Source organism: Crocuta crocuta, unplaced genomic scaffold (assembly GCF_008692635.1).
Source record: "Crocuta crocuta isolate KB4526 unplaced genomic scaffold, BGI_CrCroc_1.0 scaffold333, whole genome shotgun sequence".
NCBI lineage: Eukaryota > Metazoa > Chordata > Mammalia > Carnivora > Hyaenidae > Crocuta > Crocuta crocuta.
In genome coordinates, this window is record NW_027532856.1 from 540,837 (window position 1) to 566,267 (window position 25,431).

Genomic DNA, 25,431 nt, shown 5'->3' on the forward strand with positions numbered 1-25,431 from the left:
TTCTCATCAGGGAAATACAAATCAAAACCACACTGAGATACCACCTCACGCCAGTCAGAGTGGCTAAAATGAGCAAATCAGAGAATGCGAGATGCTGGCGAGGATGTGGAGAAACGGGCACCCTCCTACACTGTTGGTGGGAATGTAAACTGGTACAGCCCCTCTGGAAAACAGCGTGGAGGTTCCTCAGGAAACTAATAATAGAACTCCCCTATGACCTAGCAATAGCACTGCTAGGAATTTACCCAAGGGATACAGAAATGCTGATGCATAGGAGCACATGTACCCCAATGTTCATAGCAGCACTCTCAACAATAGCTAAAACATGGAAAGAGCCTAAGTAACTATTTTAATGGCTGATAAGACATGCAGGTTTGGGCAAATTTGTAGTAATCTTTCTTTGAACTGCTTTCGTGTCAGAAAGGTATATTCCATTTCTGGCAGGGCCAGTCCTCAGTAACAACCTGTGGCAGGAACAAAGGGCTGGTATAGACCTCTCCTTCTTCTCTAGAAATAGAATTCTCTATATGTAATTGAGAATGTCCATAAATAGTAACATTGGATTATTCTTATTTATTGATATTTGATTATACAACCAGTATGTGATGTACTAACCTTGAGTCATTTGCTTTGCACTTCTTAGATCAAAGGGCCTGGATTAGTGGTTCTTGGTTTTCACTGTACATCAGAATCACTTGGTGGAGCCTTAAGAAAGGAGCCTCATTTCCAGAATTCTAGAGACTGATTCATTTGATATTGGCTTGGTTTGAAGCTGGGTTTTTTTTTTTTTTTTTTTAAAGCTATCCAGGTTGAGATTATAGGTCTAGCTCAGATAAACATTAGGGTTACTACTGCTGTTAGTAAGTCTTGGTGCTTCTATTAATGGGTCTTAATTAAGGTTCTTTTTATATACTGGAGATATAGGCTGTGTATTAAAATCTCATACTGAGTCTGGCTGAATATGACTCTCCTGCCTTCTGGTTATCCCTGGGACTTTGGGGTCCTTGCTTCTGAAAGATGAGTTACTGTCAGTGGTCACCCCCATTTAGCTATGTGGAGGTCAAAAGAAAAGAGTTAAGCAAGTTAATTATGTTTTATGTCACAGATTCCTAGAATTGCAGTGAACCAGAGATATGATATAGCCTAATGCCTTTTATTTAAATAGATGAGAGAAGTGAGGCCTTAAAAGGGGAAATAACTTGCCTAAGAGTGAATAGCCAGAAAACTGGAATTCAGTGTTGGGTGTCCTGATTCATTTCAATAATTTTTTTACTCTACTTTCCTGACAATAAAAGTGTCTTAATTATGTAAGTAGTTCAGACAAGTTGGTTTTAAAGGAATTGATAAACAATCTAATGTCTGGGCTAACAGGAATAGAGTGCGATATGTAAACCCTTCAAGGTCATTTGTAAATGTGTGGGGTTGTAACTGATGGGACTACAGTAGTTCCCCTCATTTGCTGGAGATACCTTCTAAGACCCCCAGTGGATGCCTGAAACCACAGATAGTACTGAACCCTATATAACTATGTTTTTACCTATACATACATACCTGTGATAAAGTTTAATTAATTAATTTATTTTTTTAAAATGTTTTATTTATTTCTTAGGAGAGAGAGGGAGAGAGAGAGAGACAGCGAGACAGCGACAGCGTGAGCAGGGGAGGGTCAGAAAGAGAGGGAGTCGCAGACTGAAACAGGCTCCAGGCTCTGAGCTGGCAATCAGCACAGAGCCCGATGTGGGGCTCGAACCCGCGAACTGCGAGATCATGACCTAAGCGAAAGTTGGACGCTTAACCGACTAAGCCACCCAGGCTCCCCGATAAAGTTTAATTTATAAATTAGCCACAGTAAAAGATTAACAGTAATAACTGAGAATAGCTACAACAATATGCTGTAGTAAAGTTATGTGAATGTGGTTTTTCTCTCTCAAAATATATTGTACTATACTCACTCTTCTTTTCATAATGTGAGATGATAAAATGCCTCCATGATGAGATGAAGTGGGGTGAATGATGTAGGCATTATGATGTAACTTTAGGCTACTGTTTACCTTCTCACAATATTGTCAGAAGAAGGATCATCAGCTTCCGGATGGTGGTTGACTGTGGGTAACTGAAACCTCGGAACACGAAACCACAGATAAGGGGGGGACTACTACTGTACCCTTACATTTAAAGATCAGGGGACCAATGATTCTAAACCTTCTTCAATGTACTAGATAATCTCACATAGCAAAAAGAATTGTCCTCAAAATGTCATAATGCCTCTGTTCAGAAAGACTGGGTTAAATCTAAATCCTAAAAGCCACACAGCACCTTGAGAAATTTGTCCAATTTGAGACCATGTGAAACAGAATATCCATTTGTTGGGTTAGGAAATTGTGAGTTTGGCAATGGTAAGATAAATAAAGATAAATACCATTATAGGAAACTCAGCCAGTGATTTGCAAGGCAGCTTGCAGTTGCCAAGTCATTCCCAAAGTTGATGGCTCATATTGCAAGGACTCTGTGGTCAGTGGTATGAGTGCCTGAGAATATTTTTGCATGCCCTACTGTTGCAAAACTCATGCCCATAGCTTGTGGAGGAGCCGTGGATTGAAGTGTGATCAGCAGCCTGGGAAGGAGACAGTGCCAGTTCCCACTTGCTTCTCAACTAGCTAATGTTGAGAAGAACACAGGTTTCCCATTGATACGTTTTGTAAGTCATTTGTGGATATGATGTCCTTGAGGTTAATTTAAATTGAGTCAAATTCTCTTGATTTTAGAGAGAACTTTGTTCTTGCATCTGCCACCAATTAAGGTATGTGACCACAGAGAATTCATGTTACCTCTTTGGACTCCTTTTCCTCATCCATGAATGTGAAGTATTGGTTTAAATACTCTTTTTCACTCTTTGAACCCAGAGATAGAGACTGGTTGAGTTTAAGATTTAGTTTCCTGAATGAATAATCTAATCTCTTCCAGAAGATGTAGATTAAAGGGGCAGGTACATTCCTAAGAGGTGTTTACTAGAGGTTATCTAAAACCAAGTAATGTGACTGCCATAGTATAGGATGAGAGTGGGCCTCTCAAGTTTAGGGCTTTGTTTTTTGATGCTAAATGAGAAGTCTAATGGGTGTAGTGCATAGGTAGGAACAGAGAATAGACTTTTCCAGAGATGGAGATGAATTTGCATTACATATTTTCTAGAGCAGCACTGAAAGAGTAGATGGATCACTTTCTAAGCTTTATGACCCAAACATTTGAAAATAATACCCTGAGAAAGTTGTGATAGCTTGGTGACAGTATATAAGCCTCATTGTAAATGACTATTGTTGGGCGTTATTAATGTATTAATTTATTTAGAGCAAGTGTGAGTAAGGGAGGGACAGAGAGAGGGGGGAGAGAGAATCTTAAGTAGGCTCCATGCAACAGCATAGAAACTGACACAGGGCTCAGTCTCACCACCATGCGCTAATGACCTGAGCCAAAATCAAGAGTTGGATGCTTACCCGACTGAGCCACCCAGGTGCCCTGGCTTTTTTAGAGAAGATCAGTTAGGGATTGATATATCAGCTACGTTGATTTACTTCTGAACCTCATTATTAATATTTATTTGAATATTTGAAAAGAAAGACTATTGAAGACTGAATGTGGGCATCTTAATTTTGATAACAGGTATGATTTGGTGGCATATAATAGAGCAATGTAGCTGCATGGATATTAATGTCTGTTCCTTGTGGGATGCCACTTGAGTTCAGATTGTCCTGAATATTTACATTGCAGTGTATGTAAATCCAGATCACCCCACAGTTATGCTAGCAACCAAAGATTGTAATCAATTTTGTGAACTAGTATATGGACTTCCTTGTTAAAGTCCAGTTGGAAACAGGTGAGCCCCACAGTTGGTCTCATTTAGGGTAGTGTGATTTCTTTAAACCTTTTTATCTTATAATTCATGTTATAGTATTGAAAACTCTATCTCAGTTTTCCCTTAAACTTCTTCAAGTCCCTATCGAACACCTAATGTGGCAAGCATGACTCCATTTGAGAACAGTCTGTATTTGCTGTTATTTGTGTATATATAAATCCATCATATGATGTTCTATGGCTGGGTTTAAGACAATGTTTGCTGTTTTGGTAGAAGAGAGAGATTAAGTTCACTCAGGTTAGTTACATTACTGGCTCCTTTCTGGTCTAGAAAGTACTTTTTCAATATCTTAGAAAATTTAGAATTCAGCTAGTGATTGCCTATGATGTATTTTTGACTATTCAGAAGAATCTAAGTGGAGAGTTCTGAAGCTATTTTGTAATTAGATATAATCTGTAAAGTTTGTCCAATCATACCAGCCATGGAATGCAAACAGATAATATACTGAGTTGGGGATTATCTGCTAGATACCACTTCTGGTCATAGACTTAAAAGAATTTTTTTTAATGTTTATTTATTTTTGAGAGAGAGAAAGAGACAGAGCATGAGTACAGGAAGGGCAGAGAGAGAGGGAGACACAGAATCTGAAGCAGTAGGCTCTAAGCTGTCAGCACAAAGCCTGACACAGGGCTCAAACCATCTCATGAACCATGAGATCATGACCTAAGCCAAAGTTGGACACTTAATTGACTGAGCCACCCAGGTGCCCCTCCTGGTGATAGACTTTTAAAAAATACTGAAGAGGGAGGTGGGTGGAGGGATGGATGAAATAGGTGAAGGGGTTTAACAGCACATTTATTGTGATAAGCACTGAATAATATATAGAATTGAATCACTTTATTGTATACACACTATACATTATACTAGAACTAAAAAAGAAAAATCCTAGAGCTGTATGGACCTTCATCCAGAGGAAATAGCAATGAGGTGAGATTCTCAGAGGATCTTTGAGTGGCTTCCATTGGCTCAAGAGGGAAGCTTAGAAATTTAGGGGACAAGAATAGTGAGAAATAAAGCTGACTTATTGCTGCTACATCCTGTCTTATTTTTCACATTACCTGTAAGAATTAGCAATTGTGTTTTCTCAGTGACTAATTAGAATGATAGTAGTAATAAATAGATAACTTTATCAAGTGCTTTACTGTATGCTAGATACTGCTGTGCCTTATGTGGAGTACTATGCTTAATTGTTACAACAACCTCATGAACCCAGTTTATGGATGGGGAACTGAAACACAAGTTAAATAACATGCCGAAGGTCACACAGCTAACTGTATTGAATCCAGTCAGAACCCATACTGTTAGCCACTATGCTAAATGGGAACCCTGAGTATAATAGATATGCTTATGTTCTCTTTGAGTAATTTTTCTCTAATTAAATGTTAACATTATTAAAAAATTTGGGGGGCATGTGGGTGGTTCAGTCAGTTAAGTGTTTGATGTTGACTCAGGTCACAGTCTCACAGTTAGTGGGTTCGAGCCCCATAGAGGGCTCTGTGGAGCCTGCAGATTTTGTGTCTCCTTCTCTTTCTGTCCCTTCCCCGCACACACTCTGTCTCTCTCAAAAATAAACAAATGTTAAAGTTTAAGTAAAAAATGGTTTTGAAGTTAAAAAATTTTAAAGTTAGAAAATATATTCTAAAGAAGCAGTAAACTACAAGCAATATAAGTGGTAGAAATAAAGCCTTGTGTATTCTCCATGCAGAGATTACTCCTAATACTCTATTGTACAGTCTTCTGGATTCTTTCTATGCATATATATGTATGCATTTCTACTGAAATAAGGTCATCCTATATACACTGTTTTTTTAAAAATATTTATTTATTTATTTTTGAGAGAGAGAGAGCACGCACATGTATGCATGAGCAGGGGAGGGGCAGAGAGAGAGGGAGACAGAGGATCTGAAGCGGCCTCTGCTCTGATTAGCAGCTAGCCCCATGAGGACTTGAACTCAAAGACCATAAGAACATGACCTGAGCCGAAGTCGGATGCTCAATCAACTGCACCACCCAGGAGCCCCTATACTATTTTATAATCAGCACGCTTTTTTGTCAAAAATTCCCGTTTTTTGAGGCACCTGGGTGGTTCAGTCGGTTAAGCGTCCAACTTCAGCTCAGGTCATGATCTCACAGTTCATGGGTTCGAGCCCTGTGTTTCCCCTCCCCTGTTAGTGCTCTGTATCTCTCTGTCTCTCAAAATGAATAAAATATTTAAAAAAAAATTTAATTTCCTGCTTTATTTTTTATTTATTTTTTAAATGTTCTTTTAAAAATTTTTTTAAATGTTTTATTTATTTCTGAGAGAGAGAGAGACAGTGTGAGCAGGGGAGGGTCAGAGAGAGAGGAAGACACAGAATCTTAAAGAGGCTCCAGGTTCTGAGCTGGCTGTCGGCACAGAGCCTGATGCGGGGCCCAAACCCATGAACCGTGAGATCATGACCTGAGCTGAAGTCAGACGCTTAACCGACTGAGCCACCCAGGCGTCCCCTGCTTTTTTTTTTAATTTAAATTTTTATTTTTGAGAGAGTGTGAGCAGGGGAGGGGCAGAGAGAGAGAAGGGGACACAGAATCTGAAGCAGGCTCCAGGCTCTGAGCTGTCAGCACAGAGCCCAATGTGGGGCTCGAACCCATGAACCACGACTTCATGACCTGAACCGGAATCCAACATTTAACTGATTGAGCCACCCAGGTGGCCCCAAAAGTTCCCACTTTCTATTTCAGTAAATTTTCATTTCATTTACTATACACACCATATTCTAATTTGTGCAGTTGACTCCAAAATGCTGGTTAATCAAACTCCTATCCAATCCAAGACCACATGTTGTGTATTGTGTCTCTTAAATTTCTTAAACTATCATATTCCCTCTGCCCCCACTGCTTTTTTGTGTGACAGTGCCTAGTGACTTGTTTAAAATGACATTAGCAAATCATGAAGGTATAAGGCTGCTGGTAATAGTTTGGTGGTTTAGAGAGAAATGGAAGGAAAAATAAAGGATAATTTGCCACTCTACACTTTTTATAGCTGTAGTACTTGTAGCAAAATAATTTTTTGTTGCACTAATGATATTTTAATGAATTTTATAATCAAAATGAAAGTGGACATTATAAAATACAGTGTGATTAGATCAAAAGCTATAAAGGAAATACTTTTCAGTTTTAGGGGTATATGTTTATATTTGACCTGGAATAAAATTCTCTTTCCTTCTCAGTCTCTCACTTGAAACTCCTGAATTTGAAAAAAATAAAAAATAATAAAAAAATAAACTCTTGAGTTTGAAGTGATTTCATTTAAATCTAGTAATGGAAATAAATAATATCTGCAGAAGCTTTTGGAAAGGTAAAATGTGCCATACTATGTAATATATTATTTATTATGAAGGAATCCTTTGTGAAATAAAAATTTTTTGACTGGAGAAACCTTTTTAAGGCTTTTGCATATTAGGGTTTAAACCTTGGATATTTAGATTGAAAGACTTTAATTATAGTACACATATACTGTCAATGTTATAGTTTAGATGTTGAGAATAACCATTATTGAGATGGCAGGAAATTTCACTTTTCCTTCCTCCTTTGGCTCATCTGTCTCAAGCTTTAACATCGAAAAGAAGGAAGCTTGTAGATGGGCCTGTGAGAGTGTTCTTATGTTTAGGCTTTCGTAGCATTTCTCATTCAGCTTTCCTGAGCTTTCTCCCTGCCCCAGCAGCTTTCCAAACCCTTTACTCTCAATATTCCTTCCTTGATATTCTGAGGTTCCCGGTTGCCATGGTGCCTCAGAAGTGAGTAGACAGAGAAGGTCATTATGAGATCTGCAACTTGGTACTATTTTTGAAGGCAATAGTTTGCTCTATTTCCCACCTACTCTTTCCATTCAGAAAACAGAAACTGTCTTTGTATGTATTATAATCTCCAGACTTTATTCCATAAATTTAGCTAACTGTAGAAATGAAATTATGAATATTTGTAAGTAGGTCTCAGGGCAACCACTTGACAATGTTTATTATTTTTATTACTTCTAGTGTAATGCATACATTTTCCCCCTCCTTCCTGTGAACATAAATTTACAAATGAAGTTTGCATTTACTACTTAAAACTTTTAAACTTATTAGATGTATGTTTAGTATAGACAAGTTAGAAATCCAAAAAGTGTGAAGAAATAGAAAGAATCCGTAATATGATTGTCCAGTGATAATTGCTGTCAGTATTTAGTGTTACTCTTTGGTGATTTTTACACCTTAAGGATAAATTTCATTAAAAAATACTTAAGTGGATAATATCATAATGCACAGCTCTATTTCTTGCTTTTTTCCCACATAACAATATTTTCTCATGTCACTAAAAATCTTTTAGCTTAATTTTTTTAGGTTTTTATTTTGAAATAATTTTAAATTTACAGAAGAGTTACAAAGAATTCTTGTGTATCCGTCACTCACCTTCCCCTACTATTAATATTTTTTGTAACCATAGTACATTTATCTGGAGTTGACAATGCCCAGTTAATTTTGAATTTGAGATAAGCAATAATCTTTCATATAAAAAGTAAATACTGCAAATACAGCATTAGACATACTTCTATAAAAAAATGTGTTTGCCTGAAATGCAAAATTTAAGTGAGCATCTTGTATTTTATCTAGCAATCCTCTATTTATTAAAATTAAATAGTTGACATTGGTATAGTACTTTTAAGTAAACTATAGATTTTATTTGGCTTTCAGCTCTGTCTCCACCCTTGCTAATAGAGATATACTGGACAATTCTAATTCCTGAGTTTTTCCAGAGTGCTAAATTAGAATCATGCTTGTTTCTTTTTTTTTTTTTTTAATGTTTTATTTATTTCTGAGAGAGAGAGAGAGAGAGGCAGCGTGAGCAGGGGAGGGTCAGAGAGAGAGAGAGTTGGAATTGGAAGCAGGCTCCAGGCTCTGAGCTGGCTGTCAGCATAGAGCCTGACGTGGGGCCTGAACCCACGAACCATGGGATCATGACCTGAGCTGAAGTCGGACGCTTAGCCAACTGAGCCGCCTAGGCGCCCCGAATCATGCTTGTTTCTAAGAGGCTTTCCATACCATAGGCTCTTTGGTTTCTGAGTTACTTCTTGACTACCCATTTTCTGTTTCCCAAAATTTTTTGACGTCTTTATCTGTTAGGTCCTCCTCCTCTTTCGTTTTCTTTGTTCTTATGTCTTTATGTTTCTTTTATTATTTTTTTGTCATTTTTGTGTGGTTTTTGGTAGAGAATAATAATAAACAAATGCTCTGTCTGTTACTGTCGCCTGGTAGTTTCATTCACTCCTTAGTCTATTGCAGTTGGCTTCTGCTTCTACCACTTCTCTGAAACTACACTTAAAAAAACCAGTGACTTCCTAATGAGCAGAATTTGACACTGTTGACTTTTCACTCATTCCTGAAACTACACCTTATATTTTAGTAACATTCTGTCCCAATTCTCCTTTCTGACTCTACCCTCTCAGGTGCTTGAAAAGGTTTGGCTTTTTCCACATGCCTTTTAATTGTTGATTTTCTGCAAAGCTTCCTGGCTTTAGCTCTTTTCTGTAGGTCACAACCTCTTTCTTGATCTACCTTAATTAATAGTATCCCCATTTTTCTGGTCTCCTAAGCCAGAAATATGGGTGCTATGTGAGATTCCTCTCTTCTCTACCCCTCACACCTAATTAAGTATTCTTATTGATGCCATACCCCAATAATTCTTTAAAAATTTTTTTAATGTTTATTTTTGATAGCATGACCAGGGGACAGGCAAAGAGAGAGGGAGACATAGAATCCAAAGCAGGCTCCAGGCTCTGAACTGTCAGTACAGAGCCTGATGCAGGGCTTGAACCCACAAGCCTGAGATCATAACCTGAGAGCCGAAGTTGGATGCTTAACTGACTTAGCCACCCAAGTGCCCCAGTAATTCTTGAGACATTATTTTCTTTCCATTGCTGCTGCCATTGTGCTTATTTTATTTTTTATTTGGATTATAGCAAGAGTATTTTAGTTCTTCTTTCAGTATAAGTACCACATGGCCATTGGGATCTTTCTAAAAGGTTAACTGATCATCTCATAGCATTACTTCAGTGAGTCCTTTTTACCAATAGGTTATATTAGTGTCTAGCCAAACATTGTGCCAGGTTCTTAACATTATTTCCAATACAAGAGCTTTAATCATTATTATGCTGGGGTCCAAGGTATCAGCAATAGTTCAGATTTGTTTGAACTCAGTTTTGAAGGAATGAACAGAAAACAGACAAGCAACAGAGATAAGTATATAGCAGGAACATTAGTGATGGTGGGGTTGACAGCATGTGCAAAGATACTAGACTGAGACATCTAGCACATTCAGACAGTTATAAGTCATTGAGTATTATTGGAATGTGAGGGAGACAGGGTGTTTAGTGTCTGAAGGAAGAGGCTGGTAAGATGAAGTGTGATCATTAAGCATCTTGTCTGTCATACTGAGACATATATAAAATGGAAAGCAGTACTTAGATTTGGCTGTGCAACAGAAACATCTGTGGAGCTTTCAAAAACTATGGATTCCTGGGGCACCTGGGTGGCTCAGTCGGTTAAGCATCCGACTTCAGCTCAGGTCATGATCTCACAGCACATGGGTTCGAGCCCCGCGTTGGGCTCTGTGCTGACAGCTAGCTCAGAGCCTGGAGCCTGTTTCAGATTCTGTGTCTCCCTCTCTCTCTGACCCTCCCCTGCTCACGCTGTTTTTCTCTCTCAGAAATAAATAAAACATTAAAAACAACAACAACAACAAAGCTATGAATTCCTAAGCGGTGTGTCAGACTGCTTAAATTAGTTTCTGGTCATTGAGCCCAGCAGTCTTCATGCCAGTACTCTCTAGGTGAATCTGATAATGAAACCTGAGCTGAGAACGACTCTTAGCATTTAGAACAATGCCTGGCATATAATATATGCTTAATAAATGTTTGTTGCATTGAAATTAAAGTTATGCAGGTAGATTAGATCACTATGAGGGAGAGTAAGTAGGAGGGAAGTGTGTCTTATGGAAATGTCTTTTAGGTGGAAGGAGGGGGGAGAAAGGGAGACAGAAAATGATCAGTAAGGTAGAAGGAGCACCAAACAAAACAAAACAAAACAAGGAAAAGATAATTTTATGGTGGGAGATGTAACATACAGTGTTGAAAAGAGATGTAAGATTGAGAAGCAGCCCTGGAGGGGCACCTGGGTGGCTCAGCATCCAACTCATGATTTTGGCTCAGGTTGGTTTGTGAGATTGAGCCCTGCATCAGGCTCTGTGCTGAAGCATGGAGCCTTCTTGGGATTCTGTCTCCTCCCCTCACCCCGCCCGCCCCCCCTTCCCAGGTTGTGCCTGCATGCACACATATTCTCTCTCTCTCTCTCTCTCTCAAAATAAATAAATAAACATTAGAAAAAGAAAAAGCACTGAAGTTAGTGCATACGAGGCTCTTGAGGTAAACAGCTTTAGTAGATGTCAAGAGATTAAGTAGTAGTAAATGAAGGAACAGTAATGTCAACAGTGTTGAGAAGTTGATGGCAAGGAAGAAAATAAACAGCTAGTTGAGAGGATAGTAGGATTTCTCTCTTGTCCTCCCCCTCTGTGATTTCTTTCTGGAATGCCTTTCCCCTGACTTTTGGAATTCCATTAATCCTTTCGGGTCATCATTTTGTAAGGTCCTTCTCAAATGCTGCCTGTGCTGTGAAACTTTTCTTCTTTCTCCTATTTTGTTTTTCTCTTCTGGTTATTTGGCCTTTCATTTTTCACAAAACAATTATGTTCTTTCTCCATTGTCCTTAAACCACCCGTCCCTAGCCCCTGTCACTTCTAGACACACTTTGAATTTGTAACTTTGCCTCATATTTCATTGAGAAAATAGAAACTATCATACTGGAAATTCTTCCAACATCTAATTTCAAATGTATCTGTATTCATATTTTCATTTTTCCTTCTTGTTAAGGACTTCTCAAGATCCTCCTTCATTTGGACATCCTCTTCTTCTTTACATTTTAAATGTCTCCTTTTCTACTAAATCATTCATGTTGGCATCCAAACATGCTCAGATGACTCCCATCTTTATAAAATCCTTCTTTGATAGCCATACTCCCTTTGGACTACTGCCTAATTCTCTCCCACATCATGGGCCAAGATTTTTTAGAAGGATTCCTTTTTTCTCTTCTCCCATTTCTTCTTACGAGCTGCACTAGTGTGTATTCTACCCTACAATGCTGCTGAAACTGCTCACATTAAAAATCACCAGTGACTATTGTATTGCTAAATTCAGTGGGTGCTTCTCAGTTCTCATCCTTTTAGTCCTCTCAGTAGCTTTATATAGGTGCCTACTTTTTCCTTTGAAACACAGCCTTCTTTTTTCTGCTGAGAGCTATGCTTTCTTGTCGTTCTCCTATGTCCCTGGTACTCTTTCTAATCTCTTTTGCAAGGTCTTCCTTTTTCATGTTACTTCCATCATTTAGTCCAGCTTGGTCTTGAACCTTCTATTCCTTTTAGTTGATATACAAGTTCTTTCTAATGTGTACTAATCTCATCCCTTTGCTACTATTTATATGCCAGTAACACCCATTATTTATGATATCCATCCCATACCTATCTTCTGATCTGACTGGTTATGTTCAGCTAATTATGTGAAGTCTTCATTTGAATGTCCTGTAGACCCAAACTTTTTTATTTTTTTATTTTATTTATTTTTTAAGTAAGCTCTTCGTCCAGCTTGTGGGTTGAACATGACCCTGAGACCAAGAATTGCATGCTCTATGGACTGAGCCAGCCAACCATCTCTAGACCTGAACTTTTGATTTCTCCCTATCCTCTATAAATTGATCCTTCCATAGTTTTCCACCTCTTATAAATATCACCTCTGGCCACTCTGCTTAAGTCAGAAACCTGGGGAATCATACTTCAGTTCTGTTGATTCTGTCTCCAGTATTTACTTCAATACATTCACTTGCCATCGTCTTAGTTTAAGCCTTAGTCCGTCAACTCTTGTTTGGATTAATAGAATGGTCATTCAGCTGGATTCTCTGCCCCCTGATTTCCTGTTGCACTTAGTATAAGATACTAAATTTTTTTTTAATTTTTAAATTTATTTTGAGAGAGAGTATGTGTGTGTGAGAGAGCAGGGGAGAGGCAGAGAGAGAGGAAAGAGCACTGAACAAGCAAAAAGCAAAATTAAACTAATTCCATTCATAATGGTATCAAAAAGAGCAAAATATTTAGGAATAAATTTAACAAAAACAGTATAAGACTTGAATACTAAAAATTATAAAACATTGCTGAGAGAAACTAAAGATGTAAGTAAATAAATGGAGAGATAGTCCGTGTTCAAGGATTAGAGGATTTAGTATTGTCAAGATAGCAATTTCCCCTAAATTGATCTGTAAACTCATAGTCCTTATCAAAATCCCAGCAGGCTTTTTTTTTTTCTTTCTAGAGTTTGATGAGCTGATCCTAAAATTTCCATGAGAACCCAAAGGACCTAGAATAGACAAAACAATTTTCAAAAAGGAGAGCAAAGTTGGAAGACTTGTAACTACCTGATTTCAAAACTTATTATAAAACTATAATTTTCAAGGCCCCGTGGCATTGCTGCAAAGATAGGCATATAGATCAGAAGAGCAGAATTTAGAGTCCACAACAAAACCTTTATATATATGGTCGGTTGATTTTCAGAAGAGATCTATCCTTGATCCAAGGTTTCTCTACCTGGAAAAGCCCCAGTGTAAAACAGTCTCTCACAGTGTGTGCTGCAGTAGGACTGAGACTGCATTGCAATCAAGCCAGCTCATGCATCACTCTCTGCTGGATAAACTGCTACGTCATCCTGGGTGCTGGGCATGTTACAATGCTGGGATCATTGTGGGCTTCTAGTTGGATTTTGTGCCAGGTATGTGTCTGCTTTGGACACTCACTATTCATGGTAGATTAAAGTGGGGATGCTTTGAAGTTGGAGGAATGAATGTGGCTTTTTTATTTCTGGTGTTTTAATATTACAGAAGGATTGTGAGCAACATCCATAAAAGATTAGAAACTCAAGCTTTGTTTTTGGATCTGGGTGTGCTGTGTTTGTGTTCGGTTGTTTTAGAAAGTTCCCTTTGGTAAAAGGAAACACAGACTTGATTATTGAATGTACCTTTTTAGTATATTTTTCTGATACAATTGAGTGAAAAATAGCCTGTTTTACTCTATACCCAAGGCTTTATTTGTTTTTGAATGTTGACCTTATATAACAAAGGCAGAGAATGATTCTCTTTTGGAATCTGCGGACATCTGGAGACACTTAGATATGTGTAAAACCAAGCTGCTCCTACAGCTGTGGTCACTATAATTATTCTGAATAAAGACCTCAGTGCTCTTTGAGACCTGTTATTCAGAAGAGTCATATAAATAGGAGGGCTTCTCTGCATCAGCTTGGGTCTTCAAAGGAAAAAGTAAACTGGACTAAACTTTATTGAACATTGGCATAGCGTGTAAGAAATGATGTTTTCTAGACCAGAAAACAACCAGACGTACGTTTTCTCTTATGGCTGGTGGTCATGTTGAGTGGCCTGGTTAAGTCTTTTCAGGTTGAGTCGTCTGAATGTCCTAAGGATCAGGGTTTGTTTGTCTTAATCATGTGTTTTCTATTTGATCATTTATCTTCTATCTCTGCTCCAGGTTATTTGTATATTTCTGTTTTGGAGGGTTTTCTGGAAGATCAACAGATTCTCAGCAAAGTTGTTAACAGATTATTAACTATTTCTATCCAGCATTTTGGTGGGAAAGAGTTTTTCTGTGGTACATGAATGAAGTTACCACATGACTCTGGTGAATTATACTTTTCCTGAGGATTTATCCTAAGAAATTCTGTTCTGTAGATTTAAGTCTCTCCCATTGCAAGGGAACAACAGTGTTAGCATCTGTTTTATTAAAAGCTAAAGTAGGACTTTGTTACTATATAACATTCAGCCACTATTTATTTTTTAAAAGAGATCTATTTCTGGCTCATTTGCTTCTATAGCAATATCCATGTCCCTAGCCTTTCTAAGCAGGTTTTTTTTTTTTTTTTCCTCCCCCTTCCTCTTCCCTGCTTAATCTGGGTCAGACCTCTGTGTGTAAAATATTTGTCTGGGCCCCTTTTCCTTTCAAGTTTATCCCCATCTTCTCTATATCCCATTCGTCCTAGTTCCGTTCTTACTTTCAAGTTTGGGTGAATAAAATCTTAGATTTTGTTGCTTTACTTAAAAAAGGTTTTTGCATGCATGTATCACTACTTTGGGCTAGAAATTAAAATTGTGGCTCACACTTAATTAAAAGTTCCTCAGTAGTGGGATGTCTGTCCTTTCTGCCTGTTTTCTTTACTGTCTGACCTGTTTTTCCCCTTCTTGCAGTCTGTTAATCAGTATTATTTGTTTTGATTGGATCTCAGAAATTACCCTACTTAGGTGGTGCTGTCCTCCTCCCTCTGGATTTCATGACCTCATTATTCTCTTGGCTCAGTTGTCCTTGTAGACTTCGTCTTCTTTTTGCCCCGGGCCCTCCCTGTCATGTGCTCCTGGCAGCCAGGAAAGGCTTGTGGAGCTTTTCTCTGGTGACTGTCAGAAGAAAGTGACTGTTGTTGAAACATGTTTGCTGTGGCTCATGCAGAGCTGAGATCTGTTTTCTAGTTATACAAGCTTTTTTATTTCTCCCCCTCTCGTCTTAATCCCCTTGGGAAATCAACCAATTCTGTGTGTGAACCAAGTCTGGGGAGAAAATACAAAAAGGAGGAAAGGTGGGGAAATATGGAAACTGGGTACAAAGTAGACAAAAAGACTGTAGTTTGAGGCCATCAGGAATACTCTAGTCTGACTGAAGCAGAGCCAAGAAGTAGCAGAAGGCACAGTATCTCTTGTCCTCCTGGGTTTTAAGCACCTGCAACAGGAGGACGGACTGCAGCTTGTATTTACAAGGCTGAAGCCTGAAGAAAAAGCTTCCATTCCTTTGCCATCTTGATATGGAGGGTTCTCCAAAGGAAATTAAGGAAATGAGATATTACATGCTTCAAAGGTAAGTTTTAGGGTACCCTATTTGGGCTATATATACCTTTAAAAAACAGTAAGGCTTTAACGGCTAAGCCCTGGAACTTATAGGAAATTTGATTTGGTGATTTTTTTGTTCCTATAAGAAACTTTTTAATTTTATTTAAAATTTTATTATTATTATTTTTTAAATGTTTATTTATTTTTGAGACCGAGAGTGCAAGCAGGGAAGGGGCAGAGAGAAGGGGACTGAGGATCCAAAGGGGAGCCTGCTCTGAGAGCAGTGAGCCCGATGCGGGACTCAAACTCATGAACCGTGAGTGAGATCATGACTTGAGCCAAAGTCGGACACTCAACCGACTGAGCCACCCAGGAGCCCCAGAAACTTTTTTATTTAAAAGAAATGAGTAAAAACTCTTATATTTGCTCCTGTTCTAAGCCTTTCTTTTACATTCAGAATTTGAATCAAAGATACCCAGGCACTCGTGTGCTATTGTAGCTGTATTGAAAAAACCCACCCCTGCACAGACCTTGCTGTGCTATTCTTTCCTTAAGGGATCTCACTCAGTTAGCCACATTTGCTCACTGGCTTTGGCTGGTTTTTCAGGAGTGAAGTCTCTTCACCTATTGCAAATGGAAATACCAATTCTGTGTAGTATGAAAATCCTTCTGAAAAGTTTTGAGAAAACTTTTAAAAAATGTGTCTCTGGGGCTGGGAAAGGTGCCTGCCAACATTGTCCTGGAATGTGACAAGGGGCAGCCAGACTGGAGTTGTTGAGGGTGCCAAGCTCTCTTACCCTGGGATCTTTCTTCTTCCTACTGGTAGAACTTGGGGCTGAAGAGGAAATGAGTCTGACCCTCCTGGCCTTCTTCAAGCCTCTTGCAGTTCTGTACTTCTCCATCAGAGGAGTAACATGAAAGACCTGAATGATGGGCTTGATAGCAGTCATTAAGGGCTCCTCCATTATCTTTTTTTATTTGCTTGTTTTTGCAATCTAGAGTTTTTATTCTGAAAAATATTACCTGAAAATTAAACTGGACCTTGGTGGAAACAGAAAACTAGCAATAAATATCAAGTTGACAAAATTTGTCTATAGAACAGTTATCCTTTCCTTTTCCTTTTCATTTGACCTCTTCCACCCTTTTGGGGGAAAAATCAAGTAAAACTTCCACTGAGTGTCAAATAAATAAAAAAACATTTGAGCTATTTTATCTATCTGTAGAAATACACACATTCATAATGTATATATATAATTAAAAATGATTTTTGACACATGGTGGCTCAGTTGGTTAAGTGTTCAACTCTTGATATTGGTTCATGTCATGATCACAGGGTCATGGGATTGAGCCCCACATCAGGCTCTACATTGAGTATGGAGCCTGCTGGGGATTCTTTCTTTCCCTCTGCTCCTCCCCTGCTCTCTCTCTAAGATTTAAAAAAAAAGATTTTTATGTATGTAAAAGCATTTTATGGAATACTGTTTTATTGTTTATACATATAAAACAATCATATATATACACATATATAAACAGAACACACATATATATATTGCACACACACACACTTGCATGTGCACGTACACGCACACGCGCACGCGCGCACACACACACACACACACACACAGAATTTTGTTTCTCTGTGGGCAAATGTAACAGGTAATCTGTCCGCTGTTTTCATGGAGGCGTCTTTCCTGGAGCAGTCTGTCCTCCAATTTGAACAGTCATTTAGAGAATTCATTTCTCTTTGGTATTGGTTCCTCTTGCTTCCCTTTGTTTTGTTTTTCTTGGTTTACTCATTCCTTTTGGAAGACAGCATTCTCTGATAGCTTCCTGAGAAAAGATAGATGGTGCCTCACTTCAGAATATTATAAGGGATCCCATTATTAAAAGTAAGACATAGTTTTGTTTTTCTCCCCTCTTTGATGATAAATGATTCTCAGAACTCACTAAACCTTTGATAAAATCTTATGACCATTTACTTCTCCTCTTTAGTTTTATCAATAAAGACTTTGCTTCCTTTCTTCCTTATACTCCGGTAGCTCCTTATTGATTCTAAGTTATAATTTACCTATCCCTTTGCTCCCTCCCTAAATAACTGACAGCTGATCTCTGAGGAGTGTGTGTTTAACTTTAGGTGTATAGAATTATATAACATAATCCTTCATGGCACATTCATTGGTCCATTTATGGTCTACTATTATTTATTTTGCTAGTTATTTTATTATTTTGAAGAATAATGTAAAAAGCATTTGAAAACCCACCATCTGTAACAAAGGTAGGTTCTTGACCATCACTTCCATCTAACTATATGGCCTCTTCTCCTTAGTACTTCTCCCTGCCTTCTCCCACCCAGATGATCATTTTCCTTCATCACATGTTCATAACATTTTTTCATCTTCTTGTTTACATAGTTTTATTGTATCTATATGTATTTCTTATATATGTATATATATATATCTAAAATATATGTATATATTTTAGTTGTTTTAACATCATGATATGTTTTTAAATTTATAATCTGTACATAATCTTTATATATTTTTGGAATTCTGGATACTTGACCGAGGTCTCCTGTTATTTCTAATAATATGCAGAATCTTTTGTGTTTTCTGTGTAAATGGTTATATCACTCACAAATATAGTTTAACTTCCTCCCTAGCAATCCTAATGACTCTAATTATTTTTTCTCAATTTATTGTGCTTGCTAGGAAATCTAATCCATTTATGGATTTTCTAAAACTAAACCATCCTTGCATATCTGGGACAAACTCAACTTGGTAATGGAGTAACTTTTTAAAGTAATATTTTACCCATCCTTGCACCAATACCCTACTATTTAGAATATTTCATTCAGGAATTTGCATTTGTAGTCATGAATACAATGGACCTGGACTTTTCCCTTAATAAGTGACATATTTGTCTGGTTTTGGTATCAGTGTTACTCTAGCTGAGGAGTTTTACTTCTTTTCTTATTGTTTGGAAGTTTGGTAAGCTACTGCCCTTAAAAGTTTTAGAGAATTTTTATTTTATTATTTTTTTTATTTTTTAAAGATTCTTTTTTTTCCACCGCTGAGCCCTTATAATTTTTAAAAAATGTTTATTTATTTATTTATTCATTTTGAGAGAGTGAGGGTGAGCATGAACAGGGGAGGGGCAGAGAAAGAGGGCCAGAGAGAATCCCAAACAGGTTCCATACCTAGCGCAGAGCCCAAAGTGGGGTTCAATCTTACGACTGTGAGATCATGACTGGAGGTAAAATCCAAGAGTCAAACATTTAACTGACTGAGCCACCCAGGCACCCCGAGAACTTGGTTTTTAAAACTGTCTGGACCTGGTATTTTCTTTGTGGGAAGATTTTAATCATATCCTTTTATTTTGAAAAGAAATTACTGCAGCATTGAGGTTAGAGTACAGGAGAAAGGAAGGACAGGTGGGAATTAGAAAAGAGCTACCCATTAAACAGTGTATGTAAGTGCTTAGTTATAGCCATTATCTCATTTAACCACCAAAACATCTTTTCAAAGAGAGTCTATCAGTCAAGATCCAGTAAGAGAAAGAGAAACTGCATTAGGTGTTATAAACCAGTGGTCATTCAAGAGTGAGAACTGGTAGTAAGTTGGGTATTTTCTGGAGTAGCCCCAAAATTAATACTTGCAGGAAGCAGCTACTATTCTTAGGGCTGGGAGAACAAAAAGGAAGAGGTAGGGTTACCAGAACCTAAGAGCTTGACAGAAGGCCCGTCAGGGCTGATGCTTTCACCTCTGAGAATAAATAAGCGTTGAGTAGCTGGTGTTCAGAATGGGTGGAGGCCTAGCCTGACCCATACATGATTGATAGGCCCAGGCAGCACAGTCCAGAAGGTGGGTGAACGTGGCAAGGCTGGTACTCTGCCAAGGAGCCACAGCCTGCTGCTACTGGTACTGCTGAGGGATGCAAAGAGGCTCCCACTAGGAATATTGAAAGATGCTAGAAGCTGGAATTAACCCTCTGTTGCTGTGGAACAATGATGATAAAAGTTGAAAAACAAAAATAAAATCCCTATTCTTATCATTCTGCTTTTCCATTGGCAGAACTGATTAGGTTTATAGAGTCTTAGAGCAGAGCATAAAAGGGTGGGCTTGGAGTTGAGAGATAGTTGGCAAATGACCAGAACAGTGTATACTGTGTGTATTTTGCAAAGAGAAAAAGGAAGCTGAGTAAAGTTAAATTATTTACTTAAGATCATTAGAGATATTAAGTGGACAGATCTGGTTTTAAACCTACCCCTATGCTTTTCCAGTACCATGTTTTATCTGTTCTTAAAACACCATTGATTGTTAGAGGCACCATTATTGTATGTACCACTGAGAAAAAAAATACTGCCAATTAAATAAAGCACACCATCAGTTGTAAGATACACATCAATTTCAGATATTTTTTAAAGTTTTTTTTAAAGGAGGAATGTCTTAAAATTGATGGAATATGATATATTATTATGCTGCCTTGTAAAGTAGTTGGTTTTGAAGTTGTTGATTTTGAAATGCCTATGGAATATACAAAGAAACAGTAGGCAGTTAAAAGCGTGCATTTCATAAGAAAAATGGAGGTAGAGATACAGAGGTGAAGGTCATCTGTATTCCAGAATCATGACCTAATGACAGCCTTGCTGTTTTCTTAGTTTTCCCAGTCTCTCTGAGTCTGTTATCTCTACCATCTCATTTCAGTCTGATCTTTTGCTTATCTCGAAGATATCCATTGGTAAACCTTAATATTATGTTTTATTATTCAAGAACACTTATTTTTTTTCTTAAATTTCCACAACCAGATATCTTTTTTTCCCTCTTCCTGTCTTCTGTTCAAAAAATGTGTGACCTGTCAGCATATAGTCTTCACAAGGGTACAGTTGAGAGTGCTGTATTATAAGTATAGTAGTGAAAAGCAGACCCCCAGGCAAGATAGATGGTGTGAAGAAACCACATCTAGAGACTTTCATGCTTTCTCTATTTTTATAGGTCCAGCATGTCTGGCTTGCATCTAGTAAAGCAAGGTCGAGACCGAAAGAAAATAGACTCACAGCGAGATTTCACTGTAGCTTCTCCAGCAGAATTTGTTACTCGTTTTGGGGGGAATAAAGTGATTGAGAAGGTAAGTTATAACTTGCTGAATTTTTTTTTTCAAAGGACATGAGATTCAATGCCTAGACATGTCTAGATTTGCTCAAAACCAACATTTAGTTTTAAGAGACTAACTGCCTTTTTCTGCAGAATTAACCTCTGCCTCCATTAGCATCCTGTTAATTTCACTATTTCCTGTGTATTTACCACTAAGGTAATTTAGGCACAGCTAATTAAAAGATGAAGTGGTCAGAAAGGTCTTTTTATTTTTATTTTTTAAATTTTAATGCTTATTTTTGAGAGAGAGGGAGCGTGTGCCCATGCGGTCACAAGTGGGGGAGGGGCAGAGAGAGAAGTAAACACTGAATCCCAAGCAGCCTCCAGGCTCTGAGCTGTCAGCACAGAGCCCAGTGTGGGGCTTGAGCTGACGAACTGTGAGGAACCCACGAACTGCGAGGAACCCACCAACTGCGAGATCATGACTGGAGGCGAAGTTGGAGGCTTAGCCGACTGAGCCACCCACGTGCTCTGGAACGTTCTCTTTAAAAGAAGCTGTGGTTCACCCTCCTACACTGTTGGTGGGAGTGTAAACTGGTATAGCCCCTCTGGAAAACAGTGTGTAGGTTCCTCANAAGCTGTGGTTTTAGGGGGTTGGGCTGCACAGATCTGAGAGGGTATGGGAAATTGTCTTGTGGGGTGGTGGTGAAGAGATACTATGTCACATTGGATTGAGAGCTGAGGGAGTGAAGGCTTAAATATTTTGATACACTGTGATATAATGGCTTCTACTGGGTATTTGAGATATTTAGAGGGAATATGCCATATGAGATACTTAAAGAGATTACAAATATTTTGAAATGTTGTGAGTAATTCTGTGCCCCTTTTATTTAAACCATGCTAGAACTGAAAGAATGACTTGGTTGAAATAGCTTGCAGTGATTGAAAGATTAAAGGATGGGGGCCTGTATTCCCACTCCTAAAAGTTTCATTCCAGTGGTGTCCTTCTGTTAATCTTCCAATAAAGATAGTGTATACCCTAGCCTGTGTTATCCTGGGGCCGTGGTTGCAAGACAGGTCTGGAGGTGAAAGTTTGTTTACAGAGAAGTCTCAGGATGATTGATTCTTCTACTCTTCTTCTTGTAGCCGTTCTTTGTAAGGTAGTCACTTTTAAGGCATTTATGGTTTAGCATTTTGGAGAGAGGCAGTGGTTGGTGCCATGGTTCATACACATGTAAAGGACTCTGTGCCTTGTTTTACTACAACAGAGAATAGTGAATGACACTGCACTGTTTAGTCTTCCTCCATTCCTTAATAAATACATCACCCCTCCAAAGTTTGTCTTCTGTTCCCTAGTAACAGGTGTGGTAGAATAATTATCAAGCTCTCAAGATCTGAAAAATTGTGAATTTCCCCTTCAAGAAATGAAGTAAAAAGCTGGCATATATTAAAATATTTGCTTGGCTAACATTTTAAAATATTCTTTGGTCATGTGGGAGCTGGTTCCTAACTGCCTAAATTAGCAACACATTCTTTTTTTTTTTTTAAATGTTTTTTATTTATTTCTAGGAGAGAGAGAGAGAGACAGCGTGAGCAGGGGAGGGTCAGAGAGAGAGGGAGTGATAGACTCTGAAACAGGCTCCAGGCTCTGAGCTGGCAGTCAGCACGGAGCCCGACGCGGGGCTCGAACCCACGAACCGCGAGATCATGACCTAAGTGAAAGTCGGACGCTTAACCAACTAAGCCACCCAGGCACCCCCACAAATTCTGTATTGAAAATTTGGCTCTTCAGAGAAAGATAGGTTTACAGAAATGGTCTCATTTCTTTTTCTCCGCCATTGCCTGCTTCTTCTACTCTTTTCTCCAATTCCTGTCCCGCCACCCTCCCAGGTTCTTATTGCCAACAATGGCATTGCTGCAGTGAAATGCATGCGGTCCATCCGTCGGTGGTCTTATGAGATGTTTCGAAATGAACGTGCAATCCGATTTGTTGTCATGGTCACACCTGAAGACCTGAAAGCCAATGCAGGTAAGTGATTAGCATTGAGAAAGCATCACCCTTGAGCATAATGCATTGAATAGCAAAGTCTTTAAGTAGGAGAATGTTAACTTAGGGGGAGTCCCAAACCTAAGGATTTCTTTTTTAAAAAGTGTCAATAATAGGCATATACAAGTGGTTGTACTATATTTAACCTTAACACTGATTCCTATGTTCTAAGTAAAATAAGTAGAAATTTAACTAGTGTTTATTGGGGTTTCTAGGTGTATGCTATTCGAGTGTCAGGTATTTGCTAATCTACATACTTTAGCATGTGTACGTGGAAAGATGTGGAAGGAAATGCTATTTCCCTTATGAGCAAAGCTCATCTCAGAAAATTTTAGAGAGTCTTAGGGTTAAGATTCTTTTTTACCCTCCTCCTGAGGGATCCCAGTAGGTTTCATTCTGTAATCTCTTCTGCATATTCTCTCTACTCAGATGGTCCTCCATCTGAGAGTTGTAAATAAAGACTATCGGTATAGTTGACAGATATGGCTGGTCTTTCCTCTCTTTTTACCACTAAAGTATAATCTCTAAAGTAGAGTACTCATAGATAACATTAGCTCTTTGAAGAGCTATCATTTTAAACCTGTTTGGTGTGTATGTTCTTTCTCTATTGAGACAATGATATTAACTATTCCTAAGGAGTAGGGATTTTTATGTTCTCTTTTTTAGAAATAGTGTACAGGTTATTGGGAAGCATATATTATTATGTGAAATCATTTAGCTTGACCCTTTAACATCTCTGAGCCACAATTTTTGTTATCTGTAAAAGGAGGATCATAATACTTAATTCACTGCATAGTTATAAAGATGAAATTGTCTGTAATAAACATAAAACTACCTTGCATGATTTCTTTTCTCCCATGTATTTCTACCTGATGCTCCTGTTAATTCATTTATTCCTTCACTCAGTGAACATGGAGACCCATAGTTGAATAAAATGTGATCTTGCTCTAGGAAACAAATAATTTCAGTACAGTGAGATAAGTACTATAATAGAAATATGCACAGGGTACTACAGGAACACGGAGTTGAGGCATCTTAACCATGCTCTTGGTGGCAGGGTTAAGAGAAAGTTCTCTGAAAGAAGATATGCGTAGCCAAGAATGAGTAAGCAATTAGCAGGATGTTCCAGGCAGAGTGTTCCAGGCAGAAAGAACAGTATATGCATATGTATGAAGGTGTGACACAGTGGTTTGGTGGAAACTACAGATGCACTTGTTAAAGTACAAGATGTGATTTAATATTCTCAGAGGTAGCCTAGGTTTTCATCTTCAGGAGCATAGACTTTGTCTTTTTAGGGATGTGTGTGTGTGTGTGTGTCTCTGTGTTGGACATTTAAGGATTGGTATTTTAAATGGATTAGTTGTTAGTTTTTCTAATTTAAAAGTAGAAGAGTGTAATGAATCCCTTCCTATTTACCTATCATCTAACATCAACAGTTATCAACTCATGGCCAATCTTGTTTCATCTATACTTTCACCTCCTCCCCCTGTTCACACAATTTCTAAAGCAAATCCTAGATACATTATTTCACGTGTATCTTAAATTAGCATAAGAAACTAGATGGATAATTCAGATAGCATCTTGAAAGATCCATTTGTGGAAGGCAATACTAGAGAATATGATGAGGCTGAGAAGAGAAAGAAAAGGATGGTTTAGAGACTTAGGAGGTAAAATTGACAAGATTTGGTGATAGGGAGAAGAATTAATGATTACTGTTAGGTTTCTAATTTGGTTGAAATTAGATGCCAGTACCATCAACTAGGCAAAATAATAATGCAGCCAGAAGAGGCAGGGTTTGTTTTTTTTTTTTGGCAGGGGGATGGGTAGACAGATTAGGTTTGGAGTACTTCTGGTATAAGTAGATCCTATAAATCCTGTAAAAAGTTGGATATATCCTTCCAGAGCTTAGAAATAATGAGAGCTAGAGACTAAGAGTCTAAATTATCACCAAACATGTGGTAGTTAACACCACACCCTGAAAGAATAGGTAGAAAATAAAGAGAAGAGGACTAAGGATGAAGTTGTATAGAAGAGTAAAATTTTAGGAATAGACTCAGGAAGATAGGCCCTTAAACAGTGGTGAGAAGAGATAATTGGAGAGATAGAAGAAACAGAAGAGAGAAAAAGGAAAAAAGAATTTCAATAAGGAAGGGTCAAATGTGTCAGCAGTCCAATAAATTAGGAATAGAACCTTCCAGTAATTAGGAAACCATTGGCATTTTGCAAGAATAGTTTCAGTGGAACAGTATGAGTGTGCAGACTGTTATTGGATGTTAAGGAGTGAATGGGAAGTGACAATATAGATGAGTTTTTTTAAAGAATTTTGGATGAGAAGGGAAGAAGAAAAGGTAGTAACTAAAGAGAAATACAGGGCCAAGGGAAGATTTT

General features: G+C 38.1%; 1 protein-coding gene across 7 annotated transcripts in view; it reads left to right on the forward strand.

The window, feature by feature from the left end:
* The window catches only part of ACACA (acetyl-CoA carboxylase alpha), a 270,686-nt gene that overhangs the window by 58,380 nt on the left and 186,875 nt on the right, over nt 1-25,431 (forward strand). For all 7 annotated transcript variants that reach the window (XM_077745585.1, XM_077745584.1, XM_077745589.1 and 4 more), the window contains 2 exons: nt 20,898-21,030; nt 22,887-23,025. In XM_077745585.1, the coding sequence (XP_077601711.1) occupies nt 20,898-21,030; nt 22,887-23,025 (272 nt within the window). The remainder of the gene's footprint in view (nt 1-20,897; nt 21,031-22,886; nt 23,026-25,431) is intronic.